The sequence below is a fragment of the Aplidium turbinatum genome, chromosome 10 (genome assembly GCF_918807975.1).
Source record: "Aplidium turbinatum chromosome 10, kaAplTurb1.1, whole genome shotgun sequence".
NCBI classification, from domain to species: domain Eukaryota; kingdom Metazoa; phylum Chordata; class Ascidiacea; order Aplousobranchia; family Polyclinidae; genus Aplidium; species Aplidium turbinatum.
Window position 1 is genome coordinate 6,203,490 of NC_137481.1, and position 22,500 is coordinate 6,225,989.

General features: G+C 39.0%; 1 protein-coding gene across 1 annotated transcript; it reads left to right on the plus strand.

Moving 5' to 3' along the window:
- Positions 1–1,012: 1,012 nt before the first annotated feature.
- On the plus strand, positions 1,013–20,777 carry LOC145778908 (uncharacterized). The gene is made up of 4 exons (XM_082590495.1): positions 1,013–1,134; positions 1,698–1,826; positions 19,892–19,987; positions 20,213–20,777. The coding sequence occupies exons 1-4, from the start codon at positions 1,089–1,091 to the stop codon at positions 20,320–20,322; spliced, it is 381 nt and encodes a 126-aa protein (XP_082446621.1). The 5' UTR covers positions 1,013–1,088; the 3' UTR covers positions 20,323–20,777.
- The last annotated feature ends 1,723 nt before the right edge of the window (positions 20,778–22,500 follow it).

Here is a 22,500-nt window from a genome sequence, read left to right on the forward strand (position 1 = left end):
GGGGCAGACCACTTCCAAATGTCAACAATCCTTACATTACTTCCAGAGAATTTCCTGTTGCTATATCAGCAACAAAATGCATTGTAAAAAGGAGTTGTTTTTTTTTTGCATTTTTGTGGCTTAAACTGAAATTTGTAGGTAGTCTCAGTCTACGTAGCCTAGATCAAGTGTAATTTCTTTCAGACAAAAGCCTCGTACTAGGACTACAAAGATGAAAATTTCTGGTGCAGTCTGTTTCGTTTCTATAGTCGGCTGTTTGTGAGTCAGATCTCCAATCAGACGCAATCAAAAATAAGAATATCTAATAGATCACTGATTGATTTCTACCATTTATTCTAGGACCGAGAAAGATTCTTTGAGAGCTTAATCCTGGCGGTCTGGAATAGTTTAGAACAGTGCTTCTTAACTTAAGCTTCTTAAACAAAATGTCGCTTATGTAGCCTTCGGTAATCAACAAAAACAAAAATACTTTTAGTGTTACCATTGTTCGAAACCGTAGGAGGGGCGGGGGGGGGGGGGGGGGGGCGTAAAACATGTTATAGTGGTTAAAGGGAAGCGTGCCAACGAAGGTTAGAACCACTACTTTAGAGGCTTTGAACCTCACCGCTGATGGAGGCCCGGTTATCTAGTTTCATGAAGTGAAGTTTTTGATTGTCGAAATGTTCTTGTCTGTAAACTATTCCACCACTACATGCCGCTAAACAGAGAACAGTCCTTCGAATGCGTTACTCAAGCGCACACTCCGAGAATCGAAACAACGCGCTTGTACTTGCAGTTTTATAGTTCGTAAAGTCAGGCGCCCAATTAATTAAGCTATCGAGCTGCTTGACCAATTAAGCTATACAGACTATCAATTTCAAGATTTTTGTGAAAGCAAGCGCAATGGAAAAATTTTTGATAACTTATTGTGCGAAAAAGAAAAGATCAAATTGAAATATTCAACGCCACCAAAAAGAATAATATTCAATTTTGACAGTCAAACTGTTGAAGTGTTTTTTTACTGTATTTACAGAAAAAAAATTGGCTCAGAATTCTAACGTTGAGGTAGACTATTGTGACAAGCTACCCTATCAAAATAGATAAAAAAAATGATGATTATCTTTGTCACTTCCATGATCCTTCTGGGAACCACTGGTGAGTTGTTGTTTGCTCAAGTACAATACAGATTTAAAAGATTTAGTTTAAAAAACTGAACCAGCCTATTATTAAATAACTCAATAGAATCAAGATATTAGGCCACAAACCATCCAAAGGGTCAATTAGTTTTTATATGACAAAGGTGGTTATTGTGGTCAGTTGCAATGGCTTTGCCTACCTTAATTTAATGTTTAGCAATAAAGCACTTTAAGCTTAAATGTTAAAGACGTGATTTTTTGAAGAAATCTTTTACACAATGAAGCCTATCATCCAAAAATTTCTTATCATCTTCCACATCTCCACTATTAATTTTTCTTCAATTAGCCTATTGGACTATTGTTAAGTCTGAGGGAGTCTGCTTGACTTGAAGACCTTAAATGATCACTTCGCAGCCTCCCTGTGCTGGTGCGATGTCAATATTGAGTTTAAATTTAGTTATATTGTGATCTCTTTTGCAGTTATATTGTGTTTAGATTTAATGATTAATAAGCCTATATTTAATCGTGGCAACCATAATATATTTCTACTGTTACTATTTACAATTTGTTTAATTTCTCCAGGCACTGGAGCTTTGCAATGTTATACTTGCAGTAGCACTCCTCAATGCGCAGCCCCTGACAACACAACCCAAGTTAAAGATTGTAGTGATATTGGGTATTGCAATACCTTACGTACTACCATAGAAACATGTAAGCAACTTTGTAATATTTATTTAAAAGTTTCTCAACCCGATTTAATACACTATCTAAGGCTAATAGGCGAGTAAGAATTAACATAAAAATAGCCGGACCCGGACATTTTTGATAACAACCATTTTTCTTCATAAAAAGATGGGTTACCTGTTTGACACCCCAAATCTAAAATTCGGGAAAATTCGGACATGAGGAAAGGCCTTTTTCACTGGGGCAATTATTGATCGGCGCGCCATCTAGCGGAAGAAAAATGTATGTATTTTCTGTCGTGCTAATTTCCGAATTTCAAGTGAAACAAGGATGATTAACATAGTGTCTAGAATTACTCTTCAGTAAAATTTGCTATTTTACGTCGATTCAACGTCTGGCAACGTTGAATCGACGCAAAAATAACATATTTTGTTTGCTGAGTGCGTCATGTAACAGAAATTAGGCTCCAATGATAGTGTAAAAAGGTGGTCCCATACTTGATTCAAGTGTTGGGTATGAGAAGATAAGGTCCTCATTGTACTAAGCCTTCGGCACTAAGGAGAGTAGGGTGGCCAGTTCCTTTCTCTCGGCCACCTTTCCTGCAGCAATTATGCCCACCCAATTTATTACACCCCAGGTAGAGGTGAGCGGTGTTTTCAACAACCAGCTGAAGCCGGGAGTCGAACCAGGTTTGCATAATTGGAAAGCCAACGCCTTACCCGTTGTGCCATCCCACAGTGTAGTGGTTGTAAAATTCTACAAAATGCTAATTAACTAAGATGGATTTCGGAAAATGTAATTTCGTCTGTTACAACATAACTGACGAACATGGAAATTACGGACACATTAAATTTGGTAATGATTTATATCTTGAACTTTCACAAAGAAAAGACTTCAGAAAAAGCATAATTAAAAAGTTGGATAACAACTATAACATATACCAGCCAAGTCATTAAATCCATTGTATCATCGCCAAAGCTGCACAAAAATACTTACCTGAAGAAGTAGGTCGTTACATAAGTAGCCATTCTTACGTCGATGCAATGTCGCCAGACTTTTATTGTCAATTGGCATTTTAATAAATCAGGTCACAAGATCGAGTATTCTCTTGGATGTAGGCTACTATCATCCTTTGGTCTTTGTGCAAGTTATGGTCAAGTAATAGCGTTTAAACGATCAGCTAGTGTAAGCCAAGCAAATGGTGATAATACGGATGAGGTAATGCACTCTACAAGTCATCCCGGCTCTTTCTGTCAGTGGGCAGGGCCTCCGAGAGAAGTCAGCACTGGTCGGGAAACAATACGAAAAATGGGCCCCATAATATTTTTTAGCAAATATTGCGTTGCATGTTCGTGTTAAGCTGAAATTAGTCTACTTTTCTCAACATGAAAAGAACTTCGCTCAATGTAAAAATCATCAATACTTAATCACTGGATTACACTTGCAGCAAAAATGCCATTGGAGCTAACTATTTTGTCTAGAAAGCTTTGTAAACACACAATAGGCCTACAGGCAACGAAAATAGTTCAACCAAGCATTTAATTCAGGAGTGTCCAAACTTTTTCCCACGCGAATCAGTTTTGATAATAAGTGTTTGCGGGCCAACAGCCACAATAATTTTTCTGAAAGCTGCAAGTTGAATTTATATGATTTTTGTGTGTCTGCAGGCCAAAAATAACACATTGTACAACAACAGGCGCGGGCCATACAAAAACGTCTCGTTGGCCGGAGTTGGCCCGCGGGCCGGACTTTGGACATCCCTGATTTAATTCAACCCTTTCTGGACTTTTTGCAATGCAAAGTTACGGATCACAGCGTCAAATAATAAAATTTTGCGACATCTGAATTGATGCCCAACATGTATATTAGGCTTTTCAATCGGTTTTGAGTCACTCATAGGCCTACTGGAGCGCAAACAATTTTTTACTAATTTCAGTAATAGCTAAAACCACGTTCTCAAAGCGCAACCGTTGGAGGTAGCTACTGGAACACAAAAAAAATCATAACAAAACTATTTGGAAAAACCTTTCGAAAGTTGCAATCAATGATTTCTTGTGTAGAGATTATGGGGTGGTTCGTTCTGGTTTGCAGCTGAAGTTTGCTGTGTGGCTTTCTGTCAAAAGTACCAACTCATCCAAAATGTCTTGAAAAATGTCATTGTTGTAGCTTACAAATGGTTTAAATTTGTCCCACATGCCCGCAACTGCACAACAGACATACGATGAAATTTTCATGGAACTTCAAACTCATCGACGATATGTTTGAGTTTGTTGATACATTTGTCAATTCCAACAACCATCGAATGCTTTGCAATGTACGGTAGAATACATTTCCTTCGAATGATTCAGCTAGTTAAGTAGAGTTATAAAAGCGCTCTGTCCTTTTAAATTTCCTGTCAATTCCTGTCAATTTTAAATTTCTGTCCTAAAACCGTTTTCTTTTAAATTTATAATTGCCACTGCAAATTTAGCTTGCGAGTAGTAGCCTACTCTTCTCAGCTTTCTCTTACTTAGATTACATCTTCTTTCAATTTCATTAAATTCATCAGTGAATCTTGTTTAGGACCGCAATCCACATAATGCAAAGCAGTCACAAATTTAAAACTGCTAGTTGTGGGCTACTTTAGCATTGACTCAGCTTCCGATCAAGCTCTTGTTGGTCTTCAATTGCAAAAAGGTAATGTAAAGCATTGGGTTTGACTGCACCACGCCTTGATTACCCTTTCGAAGAAATTTTCTTTGCAAGATGATAGGACAGCTTCTTCAGATTTTTCAGAATTTTTCCTCTGACTGGGCTATAACTTTAAAGATGCCACTAGCTTACAGATATAATCAATTACTTCAAAATGATAAGACATTTGAACAACGCTGTCTGTAGGCAACATAATGAAATCCAACTAGATTTAAGCAACAACATCCATAAACAAAAAATTCAAATAACTTAAAGAAAAAACTCACTACCTTCCAAAATCACATCATGAGAAGCATGACCAACAAAAGGCTATACTTGACCACACGAAAACAGAAGATCTTTTAACTATGACAAAATTACATCCAATTGCAGCAATAAGTTAATAAAATCAAAAGTTTTAAAACTGTTCGGCCACACTAAAAGATCACAATTCGGAATCAGCAAAGTTTGCACAGAAGGCAAAGTAGAAGGAAAAAGAAAACGTGGCAGACAACCAAAACGATGGCAAGACAACATTCAATCATGGACCGGACTCAACTTGACGACACTGGGCGAATTGGCTCAAAATCGCCACTCTTGGAAGCAAATAACTCATGTTGATGCGCAATCTGCTGCAGGCGGAGATGATGACTGATGATGATGATCCATAAACAAAAAAATATACAGGATTTGCTTTCTTTAATCGTGCTTGGACTGATACCTTTAACTTTCCCAGATAACTTATGTTGCATACAACATCCTACGCCTAGCCAACGCAGATTTTGAAGTTAAGGTTCAGTTGTCAAGCAAAAATAGTTCCCGCTTAGCTAAAACAGCACCAGTTTTCAAGTTGACACTATCAATACAATCGAAACCGTTCAGTGATACAGAAATCATTTCAGCTTCAGATTTTACGTCTTGAAGCTGTTCAACATCGTCTACCTTAACACGAAAACGATTTGTTCTTGATGAGAAGCATCGAGAGTGACATTTACAATGATTGAGAAATACTTAGAACTACGCACTTCATTTAAGAATTTGTTGATTATTTAGTTGGTACATTTTTACTTTAGTACTAAAAATGGGCCCCCTCAAAAGTGCAAAAACAAAAAACTACTCGTTTTTCCTTTACAATGTTTTGCTAGGGGGGAAATTGGCCCGACTTCCCCCCCTCTCGGAGCCACTGTGCAGGGCCTCCGAGAGAAATCAGAACTGGTCGGGAAACAGTACAAAAAATGGGCCCCCAAAAAACAATTTTCAGCAAAAATAAAAGCAACAAATTCGTATCATGCGTTGCATTATATCTCTTAAGCTAAACTTGGCATACTTTCCTCATTTTGAACCTGAATTTCTTTGAAGTTTAGAGTTTTACAGCATATCGTTATGAAAAAAAAACTTCTTTCAATATGAAAATCAATCGAAATCACTCGACTACACTTGCAGCATAGCCTACTGACCATTGTTCCGCACTATTTTTTCTAGAAAAATTGTAGTAGGCCGAAAGTCGTATGGTGTGCACATCGTAAGTTATTTGCGGTGCTTTTGACGCTTTAACCAGTGTTTATAAACATCGTCACGTGTGTGTAAGCTACTGCTCCATATCCGCTTCTGATGTTGGTGTATGGGCATTCCTTGACCTAGTGATCGATGTCCTGAATGTTGGATTCGCAGTGTGAGCATTCAGGGCTGCTGAAAGTACCCCATCGTTGTCATGTTTGGATAGTGCAGGCGTGTTTGCTGGTGATCCTGTTAGCTGTTACTCATTCTACTCTCTTTGTTGTGTGATATTCTGGAAGAGCCGTTGTTTGGTCGGTATCCCTGGGTCGGTGATAACGTCTCCTCCCCTTGACAAGTCTTGTTTGTTTGTTTGTTCTATTATCTTTATCCTGCATTGCGGGAAAGCGGACTTGAGCGCTATGCATCGGTGTACGCCTTCCGACGTAGGCTACACCTGACCCACGCTGCAGCCGACTGCAATGTCTGTTTCCGGTTGTCTACTCTACTTATGACTTAAATTTGGTACTACCCATTACTCGAAATCGATCACTGGGTAGAGGCAATTATCGTAAAGTTTCTTGCCCAGAGAAACAACAGCAAGTGCGCGGGTGGCTGGAGTCGAACATGCAGGCTCTCGACTGCGAGCCCAACGCGCTAACCACTCGGCCACTGCTGCCGACTTGTCGGCGTGCCAAATCCAGTATTGGTTCCCAGCATGGTGCGAGTCCAAGTTGTTTTAGGTGGTAATTTTAGTATAACTTCTAGATCAGTGATTCTCAACCTTTTTTGACCCATGGACCATATTTAAAAAAAATATATCCGATGGACCACTTTTCTATGTTGACGCCATTTGAATGCCACTAGTCGAAACTGTAGCCTATTGCAGTGCTACTCAAACGCCGGTACGCGTACCGGTGCCGGTACGCGAGCACTTGGCTGCTGGTACGCGGTCAGTTAGAAGAAATTGAAAATTGAGTAATTTGTTTTATGTTGATCAGAAGGTCTATATAATAATTTTTAGGCAACGATAATGTTCAATCTGCTTTCCCAGCTATAGACTGTTTGGTGGCCCGCTACTACGACGACTTCCAGTTACGTCACAAAGAAATGTTATTTCGTAATTGTTATCCATTATCCATTAATTCAATGCATGGAAAAAATGCTTCACTTTTTGCAACAGCAGATAAAATTGACGGCATGCAACAAAAGCTGAAAGCATGGAAGATTCGAGTCTCGAACAATTGTTACGACATGTTTCCTAAGTTAGCTACTGTTATTGACGATGCTGGAGACAATTTGGACGTAAAATGTGTTCAAGATATTGCCACAAAACATTTGTCAAATTTGGTGGAACGTATTCAACATTATTTTCCGGAACAAAAAGATCCACGAAGAGGAAATGAATGGATTTGAAACCCGTTTGCACCAACTGTAAACGTAGAAGAGTTAAATATAAGTGTCGATTTAAAAGATAAATTAATTATTGGGTCTATCTGCTGATGAAGGTTTGCGAAAATCTTTTGAATCAAACATTCAAACTCCCTTGCAAGCTTCTGGGTCAAAATAAAAGCAGAATATCCGAGACTGTGTACCATGGCTATTAAAACACTGCTTCCATTCCCTTCTGCATATCTATGTGAAGCCGGCTTTTCTTCATGAGCTGTTTAAAAGGGAAAACGCAGAAACGCGTTGGATTCCATGCTTCTCTTCGAGTAGCATTGTCTTCCATTGAACCGCAATTGGATAAGCTGGTTGAAAATAAGCAAGCGCACACTTCGCATAAAAATTCGAAAGACCATTAATAAAAGTGTTTTTTCACTTGTTTTTTTGTGTATTTGTTACAAAAGTAATAATGACTTTGCTCTTGTCTTTTTTTCGCAAATTGACCGAGACGCCAAGTGATGGAAGGTGCTCAGCTGGTACACGGCATAAAAAAGTTTGAGTACCACTGGCCTATTGCACATAGGTCAGAAAACTCAAGGGCGTGTTCAATCTTAGTTCTTAATAAAATTATACGTAAAATTATGCCTGTTCAAATAAAATAAAACGTATTAACTAATTAAGCAAACTCTCTTAATTTACACTCAACCTTAACTACTTGAATACACATAATTTTAATTTCAAATTTTATTCTAACAAAACATCATGCACATATTGTTTGCACATTTCTAACATGCACATCATGCACAATAAAATGGTAATGTCTCAGTTGTCAGTTTTGCCTTCTTAGCAACAGGAGCTTTTGACGTTTTGTTAATCTGAAAGCACTGTAGAATACAATATTTAATTTAGCGTTTGAAGAAATATACCATGTGACATTCATAAAATAATTTAATTAACATTCAGTGAAACAGCGAATAGCTCTAGTCTCCCTAAAGAAACTTGGTAGGTTACGATGAAGAAGCGCAATCTTCGTGCACCGACAACACAACAATTACCGCAACATATGATTTATTGATTAGGCCTGCCAGCACTTCACTTATGCCTTGAACCAATGAACAGTTCAATAAGATACTCGTCAACTAGTAAAATAAGTTTTGAAGAAGTTAATGAAGAACGTTTTATCAAGGATTAATAGAACTCTCTGTGGACCAACAGAAATTGGTCCACCTGGACCACGTTGAGAATCACTGACCTAAATGGAGCAAAATTTGTGAGCACACAATAGGCTGCAGGCAATGAAAATAGCTCAACAAAGCATTCAATCCACTCCGGACCTTTAGCAATGCAAAGTTGTGGATCACAGCATCAACTGCAACGTATGATTTGGTGTACAACATGTACTGATTGTTCAATCAGTTTTGAGTCATGGTTTACAAGTAATTCTTTACAAATTTCAGTGTACTAAAACCACATTTTCAACACGCAACGGTTGGAGGCAACCTACCAGTTTACGTAAAAGATTCTCAAAGCAACAAAATATTTGGAAATGTGTTTCGAAAGTTGCGATTAATGATTTCTTTGAGTAGATGGGTGATGAGAGGAGTTCCGGTTTGAAGCTCAAGTTTGCTGGGTAACTTTCTTTTAAAAGTAGGAGAAGGTGGGGTTAGTTGAGTCAGTGGGTTAGTTGAGTCACCATTGTTTTCTGACTAACCAAGCATGACTTCGTGAAGATTAATTGCTATAAACAATAGGCATTATGGGTAACTGCGTCCATCTTTCTTTAGCAGCCGTGCAAGTTATACAGGTTATACAGTCAGCAAAATGCCATTTTTTGGACTAAAAAGTAAATATTTTCAGCTCAAAGTTGATTGGGATGCTGAAGCTATGCTAGGCGTAAGCGAAGATAGCGTCAAAGTTTGATATAGTTTATAGCTATCTTAAGCACATTACATTTGTGTAAGACCGATAAAGCTTTACGTATAGATGATATGTTCAATAATTGTCACGAGGAAGGATTGGGGTTGGTTGAGTCAATAGCTGCAGGGCTAGTTGAGGCAGTGACTCAACTAACCCTACCTCAAGTTGCAGGCTGCTGAAATCTTACTTCTGAATTTGAATTGCTAAACGCGCATTATTAAATCAGTTACTTGGACAAAATGAGCTGTTATTTAATTAAAATTATCCATTAGGCCTACTTTTCTGTTTAGTTTTACACCCTCACACATCTCATAAATTACAGCCTTTGGACAGGGCTGTGTATGGCACGTTTAAGGCTTACTGCAACAGAGCATTGAGTTCCTGGCAAATAAATAATCCTGAAAAGGTTTGTAGTACAAATGATGTGGCTGGCATTACAAACCAAGCCTATGAAAATGCTTTTTCCCACAAAAATATTGCAGCCGGTTTTGAGACAACAGGGATATATCCTGTATACAGAGACATTTTCACTGACATAGATTTTGCTGCATCAGAAAAGACCAACCGACCTTTAGAGTTACGTGTTGAGATTCAAGCTGAAAACTGTGCTTCAGAAATCAATGAACACACGGATCAGTTGTCCGCAACCTTCGAAACACCCAACATTAGTGCTGCACATCAAGCTTGTTTCAGCGTAACTCCTGCTCGGAATTCAGCTAGTTCAGAGACCACATATGTGTCTCCAATGGAAATACTTCCAATTTTGCCAAATTTGGTTCGCGAAGCAATACAATGTGGCCCGCGGAAAAGCATGAAAAGTATTAGATTTCACGTCACTTTCGATCAAATGTATGAAATTTGGGTCTAGGTGGTATGAAGACTTTTTTTAGAGAAATGGCATAAAGTAGGGCGAAATCGAGGGAAATTAGGGCCTGGTTGCGGTGAAGACCTATTTTTATTTTCTTAGAAAAACGACATAAAGTCGGGTAAAATAGGCTAACCGAAAAAAATTTGGGTCTGGTTGCAGTGAAGACTCTTTTTTCAGGAAAAGACTGTGGAAACGGGCGAATTTGGGGCCATGTGGCCCGCCTGGTATTGTTAATAATTCTTGTGGTCCACAGTACAAAGTAGGTTATTCCCCACTCCTCAATACAATAAACGTTCATTGATGGTATAGATCAGAGGTGCCAGATGGGGGCGGTGCCCAATATAGACCCAAAAAGTTATGCATCTCATGATTGCCATTGCGTCTCAACTAACCCCACCCACTGACTCAACTAACCCTGCCTGCGGGGTTGGTTGAGTCAAACGGTGCCCTATGTTTGAGGTACCGGTAATAAAAATGGCAATTAAACATGAGATAGCATTTTGATAAATGGGTAGCAGCAAGCATACTTCATTACCTTTGTTTCACTTAGAGTTGCATAGGTGTATCTACAATAGGTAAAAAAACATAGGGAAAAATCTGAAACATGACTCAACTAACCCCACCTTCCCCCCTACCAAATCATCCAAAATGTCATTGTTGTAGGCTACAACTTGTTTAAATTGTTCTACATGCTTGCAACTGCACATCAGACATACGATGAAATTTCCATAGAACTTCAAACTAATCGATGGTGTGTTTGAGTTTCTTGATACATTTGTTACCAGACTATCAACAGCTAGCGAATCTGTGTGAAGAAAGGCGTTCTTCCCGGCTATCAGCACAAGGCTGATTACTCACTAGCACAGCGAGCTGCAGTGACGCTTCGCTAACCAGAACGGTGTAGCTTCCACGCCAGCCATTGAGACCTCCAATTAAACGTTTAAGTTATTTTGGCAGCCGATTGTAGCATCATGCTACAATCGGCTGCCAAAATAACTTAAAAGCTAGCGAATCTTTGCAAATTGAAAATGACACAAGCTTACATTCGATGATTTACTCCAAAATGGATATGACATCTGGAAAACACTGTACAGTATGAACCTAACTAGATTAAAGCAATGCCATCCATAAGCAAAAAATAAGCAGGAAGGGTTTACTTCCTTTTATCTTGCTTGAAAATCTTTCACCTTTCCAGACATGTTGGATCAATATGCCTGGCCAACGCAGTGTTTGAAGTCAAGGTTCAGTTAGTCAAGCAAGAATAGTAGCCTAAGCTACACGCTTAGCCAAAGCAGTAGCCTACCAGTTTTTGAATTGAAACAACACAAACGGTTCAGTGACACACAAATCAGTAGGCATAATAGCTGCAGATTTTACGCATTGAAGCAGTTGAACATAGCCAACCTCCTAACCATAATACGACAACGATTTGTTCTTGATGAAAAACAAACGAAGTAGCATCTACTGTACAGTACAGTGTTGGAAAAATGCTCGAAACTGCCCATTTCACTCAAAAATTTGTTTATTTTTAAGTTGGTAGCCTACAATTTTTTTTTAGTAACAAAAAATGGGTCCCCCTCAAAAGTGAAAAAACGAAAAACTACTCGTTTTGCCTATACAATGTTATTCTAGGGGGGAAAGTTGCCCGACTTCCCCCCCCCTCTCGGAGCCACTGATATGGAGATAAAGAGATACACAACACACAATTAAACATGTCATCCACCGAAATCTTTCACAGATTACTGTCTATAGCCTGTTTGCAGGGGTCACTGGAACCGGACAAATTTTTGTATGAACTTGCCAATGTTCCACCATCCTTTTCTCAGATGACGGAAGTATGCGGAAATCTCAGACTCAGACATCTGCATTGTTCAAATACATAATTTTGCAAAATGAGAATATTTTGTGCACTAATCCTCGATTATCTTGTATTTTGATTGTATTCGATGGCTGTACTTTCATTCACTGACTTTCCTGGCCAAAAGTTAGGAATATGAAAAATTTGCTTGAAATGTTCATTCAATATCTTCTACGCAGGGAAAATACCAATATCAGAGTTGTTTTTGACAATTGTGATATTGAAACAACCAAAGGAGCAGAGCAAAAGCGCATAAAGCTGACTACATCTTGTCCCGACGTAGCAATTCGCTTAGACACACCCATCCCGGCAAATAAACCTCCGTTTTTATCAAATAAACATAACAATTTATAAACTTACTCTAGGATAATCTTATTATAGTATAATGGCATTACTGTGGACAAGACCAAAGGAGAAAGAGACGCTGATGTTGCTATCGTCCGTAAGGTTATGGAAGAACATGAAACCTATGGTCAAGTATATGTAGGCTAACTGTGATGGTTGACGATACTGATGTACTCATCCTTCTTCTCTCGTGTTGTCGCTATATGTCAGGGCATCCGTTGGTTAGCCACTGCCTGGTGTCGTCATCGATAGAAACTAGGCCTTCCATACCATGAGGTGGTCTGTATAGCCGGCAATCCTTGATAATGTAGGCTGCCGTCTGCATTTCACCACAATCACAAGCAGCACTCTCTGCCAAGCCCCAGCGCAACATGTCTGCATCCTTTTGCTTTATCACGCACCATGCGGAAACAGTATTTAGACTAAATGAATACGTCTAACGCGAAAATTTCCATTCGTCGAGCTCAGCTTGCACTCGGAGAACATATGTGCCCATCTTTGCTATTTTGCCACGCGTTCTCTGGATGCGATACAACATCCTGCTTTTACGAAACGGGAAAAGTAAAAGTTTTTAAAATCTTGAAAGGTCTGGACAAAGTGCAACGTAAATGTGCCTCCTTTGGAAACAAGGAAGCTTTAAAAGAAATGACATTTCCAGAATTTGGAAGAATTCTCCCAAATTCTGTACAAGCAAGTGTTTTCCATGAATACTTTGAATTTATTTCGCTACCATTACGCTGTATCCCCAAAATATAGATACCTAGAAATATAGATACCCCAAAATATAGATACTTAGATACCTAATATCAGTTGAAAAAATGCCTCCAACAAGTAGAGCATGCTACTTTTACAGCCTTCGTGTGCATCATCAAGTGTCAACATGGCGTCATTTTAAAACTGTGCTGAATCCTACTTTCTATGGATACAAGGAAACAGCTTCTGGTCTGGTCCCAATAATGAGCGATAATAAATGTGCACCCAAAACCTTTTTGAAAGAAATTAGGTGCAATTGCAGGAGCGCTAAGCGTTTATGCACATCTTGTGGTTGCTCCAAGAAAGGTTTTAAATGCAGTATTCACTGTGCTTGTGAAGCTCAGTGTGAAAATTCATCACTTTTAGAGTGTTAGATACCTAAGAGCTGTGAGTGTAGAAGTATATTTACTTTAATAAAAATAGTCGCATCCCTAGAACGGGACCACGAATTGTTACTGTGGTAGTTTTTGCAAGTAAAATATTTTTACAATGAATGAAAGAGAACGCATAATTATATTAAATATATGCTGCCTTTTCTGTTGAAGCAAAGCAATAGCACTGAATAAACGACATTAAATGATCTCCAGATAAGCATTAATTGCTCAAATCGCTGATGTTTGTCTTTCTATTATACGTTGATTATACATCTGTCAACGTTGTATCACCACTTGTTTCAGTTGCTAATGTTGTTGAAGCCTACATTGAATTACACTTTAACGTAGGCAATTATAATTGCGTAATAATAATTAAACTGTAATAAATGGCCAAATACGTCACAAATATGGGCGTCGGCAGAAAAAATGCAGGGGTGGGGGAGAAGCGGGGTTGGGAGGGCACAATTTTTGAAGCCAAATTCATCTTGTAAGCTGCCACATAGGTAAGAAAAGTTCTAAATTTAAAGTAACATTTAAGTGGTGAGGTGCGAGAATTGTGAAAAAAATTACTATTAACGTATGATGTAAGTGGTTGTTGCGCCTACGGCGCAAAACTATTTAGAGAAATCAAAAAACTGAAGTAGAGTTGGTTGAAAACCTGATGAGAAAGTGTTTGCGTGAATGGCGAATATAATTTTTGAAAATTGTACTCTCGAGCAAATTACATGTAAATCATAATCTTGGGGGAGGGGGGTAAGTGCCCCTTTCCTGCCGACACCCATGATCACAACCTTTTAAAAAAAATATTATTACACTTATCTTTTTGTGAGTGTTAATTACGTGTATATGCTTACTAAGTTGCACTTTACTTAGAGCAAATATTTACAACCGCTAGATGGCGCTCTATGAAAATTTAAAATGCGGTTTTGGGGCAGTTCCCCAAGTCCGATTTTTGCCGAATTTAAGAATCGTTGGTCTGACTACCAGACAAGCCTCCTGCAACCAAAAAATGGTTGTTATCAAAATTAAAAAATCCCCTTTGAGCAACAAAAGAAAAAGGCATATAATTGCGAAATTATCTCATCGGTTTGCCACTGCCTGGCTTGGCGCAGAGGGTTAGGGTGGTGGTAGTCATTGCATTGACGTGGGTTTGATTCCCACCGCTGCTATGCTCTTTTTTCTTCCGTAATTACCAGACAAAGTTCGAAGGGGATTTTTTAATGGTACCTTTTGAAAACTTGCGTCCGGGTCCAATGTCACTTCTTACTCGCCTATAAGGGTTGGATGCACTAACAACGGGTCTTCTAAGGGTGGATTAAGCTAACGGCCTGGTTAACTAGCCAAATATCAGTTTACGAAAATTGATCGATGTAGTGTATCAGTAATCGGGAATTTTAATCATCGGACTACAGTTGATGCATTGTTACGGCCAATCTCTGTACAAATCAAACGTCATATAAAACCGTTCAAGTCTACTGAATATTACGTCATGGAAGTTGCTAGAAAATGTGCCAAAATTGCACCAGCGTTCATAAGAATTGTGTCAAACCTGTTTGGGCCTGTTTGGGCCTGTTTAAACAGGAAATATTACATCAGCTTTAAACACCTGTTGGAATGACTTCATAATTGTCTTTCATTATTGCGTCACAGTACTGCATACGTGAATTTGAGATATTGCTATCTATTCTGGTCATTCGTAAAATGATTGTTTGAAAGTTGGCCGCACATTTAACTGTTGGCTTAGTGCTTGCTAGCTGGACAAAGGTTCCGTCTTTTATCCAAGTAATTTGTATTGTAGTGACAGTTTTTAGGTGTACGGCGTTGCACCAGTCATTTCGATAGCCTCGGGCTAATTTTACTGGAATACACTTTTGAATAGACGTTTCGAAAGTGTGTTTATTTTTGGGTCATTGCATGCAGACGAACGGATTTGGGAATCTTACGTTACAATTTTTCCACGAAGAGATTATGGTTTACCGCTGTGACCATGCATAAGAAAGAAAATAATCTTCAAAATAAGTTAGGCCTACTTCATATGCTCTTTAATTGATTGGCTGATCGATGAGGCGGGTGAAGGCACTGCGGCAGGGGCGCAGTATTCAGTGGTGAAGTTGTTGAAAGCCAGGGTGGCACTGCGCAAGGTGTCAGCACCTGCACCCAGTAGCGGCGCCACGGGGGGGACTGGGGTGGACATGTCCACCCCACTTCTATTTATGGTCAATTATGTAATTCGTCGAGATCCGATGAGAAAACTTGGGGGGTGTATGCAGGGGGTTAGGGGGGCCTAGTGACTGCGTCATCAATTAATTTCAACTTACTTATGAATTACTGTTGCAGCATTGACATACGAAGAAATAAAGAATCTTCATGGTTATCGCTCTATTGTATTGATTGATTGTAGTCTAATTTTACCATTTTGAGGTGATGGCTTTTATCACAGCTGAGACACAAGCTTTGTAAGACCTAATAGGCAAAGGTTTTGATGGGGCCACCAACATGTCAGGCAAGGATGAAGGTGCACAGCAACACCTAATTGCAGCGGGTGCCAAACCGTCGGTATATTTTCATTGTTTTGCACACCGACTAAATCTTGCGCTTGGGCACAGTGTTGAAAACGTAGCGACAGTCAAAACAATTGGTAACATCTACAACTTTATGGACTGTTCTCCCAAGATACATTTTTTTGTATAAAGAGCATTTTAAAAAGGATGGAATCACGTCTGGAAAAATTGCATTGCACTCGTTATCTGATAGGCTACTAGATGGTCTCATTGGTCTGCACGTTCAGATGATCTGGATGTTGTTATTAATGTAGCCTATATCCAGCACTGCTGTCAATGTTCCAACAAATGTCAAACAAAGGTAATGGTGTATCTACTGGATGTTTGTTCTGCATACCAACGACTTGACAAGAGCATTTGACTCACTGCGTTCAGAGGAAGATTTTACCAAATTGGTTTTCAACACATCGCTGTTTGCAGATAGAAATCAAATTACCAGTGAAACCACTACGCCGGCTAAGCGATGCCGCTACCCACCAAGCCATTTCCGAAATGGTCAGATATTATTGATAGGTTGCAACAGTCTTCCGTGGAGTGAATCTGAATCCATTACAGAATAGTTAAGACGAGATTTTTCTTTATCCTTTGACAGAATGCTGAATGAACTTAAAAAGCGTTAGGCTACTCGGATCAAACATGTGAATTAATGTCAAATGCAGCTGCATTTTATTACACGCACATGTCTCCATCAAATTTGCCTAAAGTTGAATATTTAGTCAAATTCTATAATTTCCATGAAAATCAGGTTGGGCAGCAATAGGATCTTCTTTTTTGGGGTCAGCTAATTGTCACAAGTGGAAACTAGAAATTGAAAAGCACCAAAGTGGACCGTGTGGTTGTGTCTGCCTTCACTTTTGAAATTGTGTGGACAAAACGATCTTAAATCATTTGTACAGCGATTTGTTTCAAATTATTGCTACTGTTGCTACTTTGCCCATGACTGTGGCATCTTGTGAACGTATCCACAGCAAAATAAGACAATAAACTATTATCTGCGACCTGCCATCATTACAAAGACTTGAACATCTGGTGCAGATCAGCAGTAAGCGAGACATTGCCGACAACACTGGTCCTCAAAAATGGTGAAAGCTTTTCAACTGACCTGCGAGCTCAAAATAAAACTTTAGTGCAGTGATTCTTAACCAGTAATGTACGCGCATACAAAAAATATTGACGCCGTCAGCGTTTACGCAAACGTTTGAAAAACCATGCGCCGTATGCGTCAAAGTAACTTGTAAAAAAAGTTGGCGGCGTCAGCGCATACATTAGCGTAAACTAATTTTGTTTGCTAGGTGCCAAACATTCACACGGTATAAACCACTCGAAACAAACAAGTTTTATTTTGAATTTCCACGAAGAAACACAAGCATATGAAAGTGTTCATCAGACATTTTGCTGTGTTTTGGTTCCAATATGTCTTTGCCCATTGAAAACGTTCTTTCAACTGCAGCGCTGGAAGGTATTGGCGTGTTGTAGCGAAAAAAAGACATTAAAAAGTAGCCTATGCGTTGACGCTATGCGCTAAAAAACCGCGAAAACTTTACGGCGTAGCCTCAAGCGCAAACTATCCAAAAAAATGTGGCCGCAAGCGTTAGCGTAAACAAAAAGTCTACGCCGCATACTTGCGGCGTAGAATTTGCGGCGTATACGTAGGCTACATCTCTGTTCTTAACCTATGGCAATGGGTATTATTAGGTACCGGTAATAGCCAGGTTTTTTAAAATTCTGTTTAAGGGGCCACCCAATAAATTTTTATGAGGCCGTCTATCATTGCAGCAGCTCCATGACATAAAATAACGACAAGCTTGCTAACATAAAGATCGTAGTTGGCAATTCTATGGACCGCAGAGGAAATGTATGGGAGCGTTTGGCCCCATTCTATTCTTTTGTTCATATTACCTCAAAATATTTTTGTCCACCCCACTCATTTTTGGCTGGCGCCGCCCCTGCCTGCACCCCAAGTTGTGCCTGCCGTAGATCTGTTGTCTGTGCATCTATCCAACAGCTTTGTGCATCCAACCGAAATTGAAAGCAATAGCTTAACTTTATGTACAGTAGCCTATTGTAGGCCTATGTGATAATGACTTGCAACAAAAAAAAACAATTTTTTAAATTAAAAACAATAGTCCGTCCTTATAGCGCAATCAGTTGCGCGATCAGCTTTGCAATAGGGAAATCGGTAAGATCAAGAAACGATGGTTTTACTCAGGGCCGTGTGGGCACCATCTTGCCCCCGTGGAAATCCAATAGTGAGCTCCTATGTTTAGAGGTCGCTTTTAAAAACTGGACAAGAAAGCGCTAGGGGAAGAACAGACTTTTAATGCTGTAAACTTGTAAAGCAAAATTTTTATAAGATGAATGGACAATGCACAACTTAATATCCGAAGTAGCAAAGTCAGATAATGGGGCTTGCCCCTTTGAAAATTTTGACTAATATAATCTTGTTTTGGCCACTCCTTTGGCATTTTTAGCGCAATAATGTTTTTTTATCAAGATGCAAACTTTGTATGTATAATCAATTAATCATAGCCTAAGTCGTTTTGTATGTAATAGGCTAATCAAATTAAAATTGGGTTTGGGTAGAAAGTTTGGTTTGAATTTAAGTCACCTTACCGTTTAAAAAAAATCATTCACAACCTGAGAAGGATTTTAATGATGTATATCTTGAAATAATGAGGATATTTGAGTGAGCAGTATTTACTTCGGAATATTGCATTATTTTGTTAGTTTTTTGTGGGACATAAAACTTTTTACTTTCTTCACCAACTTTTCAAAACTATGCATGCCCCAGGTCACTGGTTAGATGAATGAAATGTGGTTGAGCGAGCACAACGAGAGAGAAAATTTTGCAAAAATGAAAAAAAATGTATTAAATGTCGCCGGTGCATGTAAAATTATAAGCCAAAAACGCCGCACGAACTATATGCTCGAAACTTTAGACGGAGGTGGGGCCCCAGTCAGTGGTTTGAAAAGCAGTAAATAGGGCCTTACATGATTTAAGCTATTGATTATATCGAGCATTTGTAACAGCTTTTTTAAATCGTTAAAACTATTTATTCATATCAAAATGAGTGAGCCCCAAACAGCCGGGATGCAGTTAGCACGGCCCTGGTTTTACGCTCGGGAAGCGCTTGAGCTACGCACTTCAAGGATAATTTACCTATGCGGCTTCAAGGATACCTTACATTAGCGGCACCTCATCGAAGGAACAATAATATAATCATTTGCAGACAACGCGACCTCAATAAAGGAAAACTACACTCTAACATAGTCTAGGTCAGGGGTCCGCAACTAGTGGGTCGCGAGACCATCCTCTGTGGGTCGCAAAACAGTTTAAACTTACTATAAATATAACTTGTTTGGCAAAAATAAATACAATCATATACTCTGTGATGTGATAAGCTTCATACCATTTTGTAGCTTACAAACAATTTATAGGCCTACTTTCAATGGTAGTAGCCTAGTCCCCGCTTATTAAGCCCGCGGTTAATACGTCCACCCGTTTTTGATCAATTTGGTCCTTTCCGGAATTACTGAAAGTATAAGAGTGACAGAGAATCGTCCCTCGCTTAATAAGCCCAAATTTGTCTTGTCCATATGTAGGCTTAATACGCGGAGACGACTGTATTGAAACTGATATTAAATTGCAAAGTATTTTGAGCAAAAAAGAATTAAAAGTATATTATTGGTTTTTGGGTCGCGTCAACAATTATTTGCGGATCCATGGTCTAGGTGACCGGGCCGGGTAAGCTGCTGTGTGGGTAGTTCAAAGCATTTACGAGTAGCTTACATGAACCTGGCGATGTTAGGGTTCGAAAAGACAACAATCAATCAATTTTTCGGTAACTTCATAAAATGTTTTACAGCCGTAATGTGGATACGAGATTGCTTCACAGAAGAATTAGTTGAAGGGTGCTTGAATGACGGCCCTGCAACTGCATGCTTATCTGTGTGCTACACAGGTAAGATTTGTTCAAACAATAGTCTTGGTAGCCTAATGCTGCACAGAGCACCAAATTATTTATTAATGGTGTTCTGTGAAGATTTTCTGTGCAGCATTAAGCCTAGGAAAAGATCATGTTTAATATAATTTTGCACAAATTTCAGCAATCTGTTTATTTAACACCGTTTATTGAAATATGTTTTTTGTAAAGTACCGTATAAAAACTTATTTTTTATTTTAACAGACCTCTGCAATGGACCTATGGGCAATGATTCTAATAGGTGCAGACTCGATACTCTTGCATTGTTTGTTGCATCATTGTTATCTCTGCATAAAGTTTTTGATTTGTTGTAGCCTAACAACTGCGACATGCAATAGCCTACAGTCCATCTTATCAGGTCAAGACTGGTTAGGCAAAAGTTCTACAGGCTGCAAAAGTTCTATTAATCCACCTTTGCGCAATGTCATGTCTTTTGGTTACTATTTCAAATCTACATTTTATATTGGTGCTGTTTCAGTCTGATATTTTGTGTAATGTAATGACTGTTAAAACTTGAAATTCTATGGACTTTGTGACTGATGCAAATAAATAGCCTAAGTAAATTTGAGGTTCCACAAAAAGGAAAACGTTTTGAGACAAACAGCATTGCCTAAAAATTTCGTTACCCGTGAAAATTCTTTTGCTTTAAGTCTTTAAGCTAGCATGTGCCTAAATAATTAATAATTATTTGTTACTGTTAGTCATAATAGATCGCAAAAAAAATATAAGACGAAATCCGCAAGTTTTTGAAGCTTTTGGAAGACTTTTCGCTGCCACTAAGTATAAAAACAATTGTGAAAAAAAGCTTGTGCTAAAAATGAAATTAATTCTTTTCAAGTAAACATGATTTTTTGATTGGTTGAGAATAGCTCAGTTTTTACGTAACCTAATAAACTTAGTAAAAAAGGTAGCCTGCTTAGTGGCAAGGGATGGAGGCAGGCGCGGATTTATGGGGGGGGGCCAGGGGGCCCACCCCCCCCCCCCCCGAAATTTTGTGGAAAATTGTATGTTTCCGCATCAAATGGTTTGATATGGTTCTAAACAGCTGATATTAGTCCCTCGGCGTCACAATTGATGAAAATGGTTGTTTTAATGTCTATTTTCTAGCATATCGTATATGTCGTAGTATCATTGTTCATATCTGTTTAGCTTTTTCTTTCTTTTTAATTGATTTTCAAATTTTCTGGCCCCCCCCGAAAAAAACTCTTAGATTCGCGCCTGGATGGAGGCATTCTATCACATGCGCAGTTGCGCATGGCCCGTTATAATGCCAGTATGGATGTTGTAACAATGAGCATCGGTTATGCAGGGCCGTTGGGACTATAATTTGGGCCGGTATCAAAGAGATCTATTTACGAGCTTCTAAAATTCTGGAGCCTGGGTACGAAAGTAGCCTACTCCCTGGACCCCTATGTCAACACCACTTGGAGTATTGGACTGATTGGTAATGAAATGGTAGTCATATTTTAGGATGGAAGATTAAAAATGCCAAGATTGTTGGTTGGTTTTGAATAGCATACAGTATATAGCCTAGGTCTACTATAAGTTACACAAGCCTTGCCAACGTGCGAGCTTAATGACTGGATGCCGATGTAACTTTGTTTTAAAACTCCAAAGTCAGAATAAACATAATTTAAATTTCTTTGATAGTTTAACTATTGATAGTTTTTCATTGACAATCTTGGATTGATAGTTTTGACAATCTGAGCTACCAAATTGAGTCAACAGAATCTCGAATCACTACACAAATACGAAGAGTATTTCTCGAATCACTGGAAATAACATCTCGAATTATTGAAAATCAGAAGAGCATTTGACAACACCGTTTCGTTAGCTCAGCAATCAAGTGCACTTAAGACCAAGTGACGCTGGTTCGGCTCTCGGAGCATGCGCTTGAGTAACGTATTTCAAGGACTGTTCTCCATTCAGTGACATCCAGTAGATGGAATAGTTCCCTGGCAACAACACTTTAACAAACATTTAACTTTAATCTTGGTAACCGAGCCAGCGTCAATGGTTCAAACTTCAAAGCCTCTACAAGTAGGCTAGGCTATGCGAAAGTGCTAGGAATAACCTTCAAAGACTTTGTCAGTCCAACGATTAAGATTCAAAAACCAGCCAACTAAATAACGAAAGCTTTGTATATTTTTTTTCTTGATCTCAATAGGTTTCTTTGATTGATTGATTGAATCTTTGTCCTCGGACTGGGAAAAGCTTCTTGCAGAGCTTAATCCTGGCAGTTTCGCATACTTGTAGAGGCTTTGAATCACTGACGCAGGCCCGGTCACCGAGATTGACAGAGTGAAGTTTCCGATTGTTGAAATCTTGTTGGCGGGAAACTATTCCATCCATTAGATGCCGCTGAATGGAGAGCAGTCCTTAACGTGCGCTGCTCAAGCGCACACCCCGAGAGTCGAACTAGCGCCGCTTGATCTTGAAGCTTCTTCGTTCCAGAAGTCACGCGCTAACCAACTGAGCTATTTGTAAACAAA

Coding starts and splice junctions, on each gene's coding strand:
- LOC145778908 (XM_082590495.1), top strand. CDS start 1,089: ATGATGATTATCTTTGTCACTTCCATGATCCTTCTGGGAACCACTG. Junction 1,135..1,697: donor GATCCTTCTGGGAACCACTG/GTGAGTTGTTGT, acceptor TAATTTCTCCAG/GCACTGGAGCTTTGCAATGT. Junction 1,827..19,891: donor ACGTACTACCATAGAAACAT/GTAAGCAACTTT, acceptor AATGTTTTACAG/CCGTAATGTGGATACGAGAT.